This window comes from Hipposideros armiger, unplaced genomic scaffold (assembly GCF_001890085.2).
Source record: "Hipposideros armiger isolate ML-2016 unplaced genomic scaffold, ASM189008v1 scaffold_88, whole genome shotgun sequence".
Classification (NCBI taxonomy): Eukaryota; Metazoa; Chordata; class Mammalia; order Chiroptera; family Hipposideridae; genus Hipposideros; species Hipposideros armiger.
In genome coordinates this window covers 3,989,567-3,992,393 of record NW_017731438.1, presented here as the reverse complement: position 1 = coordinate 3,992,393, position 2,827 = coordinate 3,989,567, and the positions used below count along the sequence as shown (strand labels likewise).

At 49.8% G+C, this 2,827-nt stretch overlaps 1 protein-coding gene across 1 annotated transcript; it reads left to right on the top strand.

Moving 5' to 3' along the window:
* Window positions 1-1,371: 1,371 nt before the first annotated feature.
* Window positions 1,372-2,570, top strand: LOC109383794 (calmodulin-like protein 3). The gene has a single exon (XM_019644536.1). The coding sequence runs from the start codon at window positions 1,425-1,427 to the stop codon at window positions 1,872-1,874; it is 450 nt and encodes a 149-aa protein (XP_019500081.1). The 5' UTR covers window positions 1,372-1,424; the 3' UTR covers window positions 1,875-2,570.
* The last annotated feature ends 257 nt before the right edge of the window (window positions 2,571-2,827 follow it).

Sequence of the window (2,827 nt, the reverse complement as noted above, 5' to 3'; positions counted from 1 at the left end):
TTATTAGAAAGAACAGCTGATAGACAAACTATGGTTACTTGGACTTGGTATTTGGCAGACATTTTTCTCAAAAATGGATAAAGTGAGCCTATCACTTCAAGAAAAGCAACTGATGGTATTTATTGCTGATAATAAAACCTGAGCTTCCAAATGAAAATTAGAATTCTCACAATTTCATGTTGCCACCATGCACTTGAGATTTTCCAGCACTTAAAGACTTTCCTAGTGGGCTTGCTGGTGATATTAATGAATGTGATTTTAAAAAACTATATATTCATCCTACAAGGGCCTTGCTTGTGTGTCCTTCTCGTCTTCTTTTTTCTCTCCCCTTCTCCCTCCTGCCCCCCATGAGGTTGCAGCCACACTGGTCACCATTCTGTCCCTAACTCAGCTTTTTCCCACCCTTGACTTTGAGTCTGCTCAGCCTCCCTGCCTGGAAGCCCCTTCTTCCCCTTCCGGTCACCCCCTAGTGCCACCTCTACAAGAACACCTTCCTTCACTATATGAAAACTTTTATCACTATAGGAGTTAACTCTTTGTGTTCTCCCCATCATCACCCCTTTTATTTCCTTCATAGCATGTATCAAAGATATCCGAGAATCTTGCTTGTAAGTTTGCTTGCTAACTAGCTATGTTTTCGATGGAACATAAGCTTCTGGAGGACTGGGAGTTGCCTGTCTTGTTCCTGGCTCTATTCTCAGCTTCTAGAGTAGTATCTACACATAGTAGGCCCTCAGTATATATATCTGCAAAGAAATGGGTGAATGAATGAGTTGGAGGAAATCTTTCTCCATTCATGTTTTTTCTAGAGTTAAGAAGAGAGTCTGCTTCTACCTGAAGAAATAAACCTTTGTTTCTTCTCTGAAAACCCGCCTTGGGAACCTTGACTTTCTTTCAGGCTTTGGAAACCAAAGACAAAGAAAAGAAGCTCTTTCAGGCAAAGACAACTTCTGCCTCTCATCTTGCCAAAAACCTCAGCTGAAGGGAAGAAGGGATGCAGGGTTGGTTATTTTATTGAGTGAAGGGTGTGAAAATTGGAAAGGAGAAGGGGGAAAGGGAAAATTCAAGGAGGAAAAATCCAAATTAATCTCTCAGAGGTTGTCCAGCACACCTCACTGAAGATGTCCGAGCGGTGGTTCCTGACAGCTGAGTGATGACGGGGTGGGGAGCCACTGCCTTTCACACAGAGGTGCTGGCGTCAGCTCAATTAGCCGACCAGCCTCATTCCTGGTCCTGGACTCCTGTTCCAACAGGACCTGGCCTTCAGGCAACCGCAGGGCGGGGGAGTCTGAATGGTGAGGGAGAGCCCTGCTCCTTCTTAAGCGCCAGCCAGTCAAGCCAGGGCTTCAGTGCCCGCCAGCCGGCCAGGTGTCCTGCACAGCCAGAGAGGAGCCGGGGATCCCCCACCTGCACCCTCACCTGCCATGGCCGACCAGTTGACAGAGGAGCAGGTGGCCGAGTTTAAGGAGGCCTTCTCCCTCTTCGACAAAGACGGGGATGGCATCATCACCACCCAGGAGCTGGGCACCGTCATGCGGGCCCTGGGTCAGAACCCCACGCAAGCTGAGCTGCAGGGCATGGTGAGTGAGATCGACCAGGATGGCAATGGCAACGTGGACTTCCCTGAGTTCCTGGGAGTGATGGCCAGGAGGATGAAGGACAGGGACAGCGAAGAGGAGATCCGGGAGGCCTTCCGCGTGTTTGACAAGGACGCCAATGGCCTGGTCAGTGCAGCTGAGCTGCGACACGTGATGACCAGGCTGGGGGAGAAGCTGAGTGACCAGGAGGTGGAGGAGATGATACGGGCTGCGGACGTGGATGGTGACGGGCAGGTCAACTACGAGGAGTTTGTCCGCATGCTGGCCTCCAAATGACGGGCTGGCGGGGTGCTGCTGCACTACCGGGGTGTCCCCGCTATGCTTTGCTGGGGCTGTGCCTCTGGCTGTCACAAGAGCCTCAGGCTTTGCGTTGCTTCCTCCACCCCTCAGCTTCTTCCCGCACGGCTTCTTGTCAGGCAAGGTGGGGCCAATGCCCCTTTCTGTATCTCACTTTGTCTCCTATCTCCTGCCAACCTCCCCCACCCTCTTCTCATCTAGAATGACACAGGCTACTCCCAAGCCCAGCAAACCCTAAGTGTTTCTGTCCCTCAGGAGTAAAAAGAGAAGTGACATCACTGCATGGACAATGAGCAGAAGGATCAGTAAAAGTTGCACTGACTGTGCCGTCTGTGGGGAGGGTGCAGTGTGACATCACAGAGCCCTCTGGGCCGCGGAGGCCAGGACAGCTGTAGCCCTCAGACTTCATGTGTTGCTGGATTCAGGCGGGTGGGAGGAATCTCACCTGGGCGTGCAAGTGGTGACAGAGACTCTGACAACAGAGGCCAGGCCTCCTGAGAAACAGCAGGCACTTGACTGTTCCCTCCACCTTTGCCAGACAGCTGTGATTCATCTTTTGAAGGTGGGAGTAAAACCAGGGTCAGTTGTAACACATCTGTATTGATCTTTTTGGAGAGAAATTTGAATGAAAGAGAGAGGGAAGCCTCAGGGGAATAAATAAAACGCTTGTGTTCCTGTGATGTTTCTTTTTTTCTGGTTCGGATGAAATTATCCTCATTAAATCCAGGGTTGAAAACGAGGTAGGACTCTCTATGTTGGTGCTTTTTGAAAATTTTGTGAAGTCTTGTATTGTTGGGCATAGCGAAAAGAGACAAGGCCAGGTAAGGTAAATCGTGACTATTTATTTCAAATAAAATGGATAAACCTGTAGCAGAGAGTGGTTACAAATCCGTGTAACCTACGTAGGAGCTGAGGCGACTATTGTTGGGAAG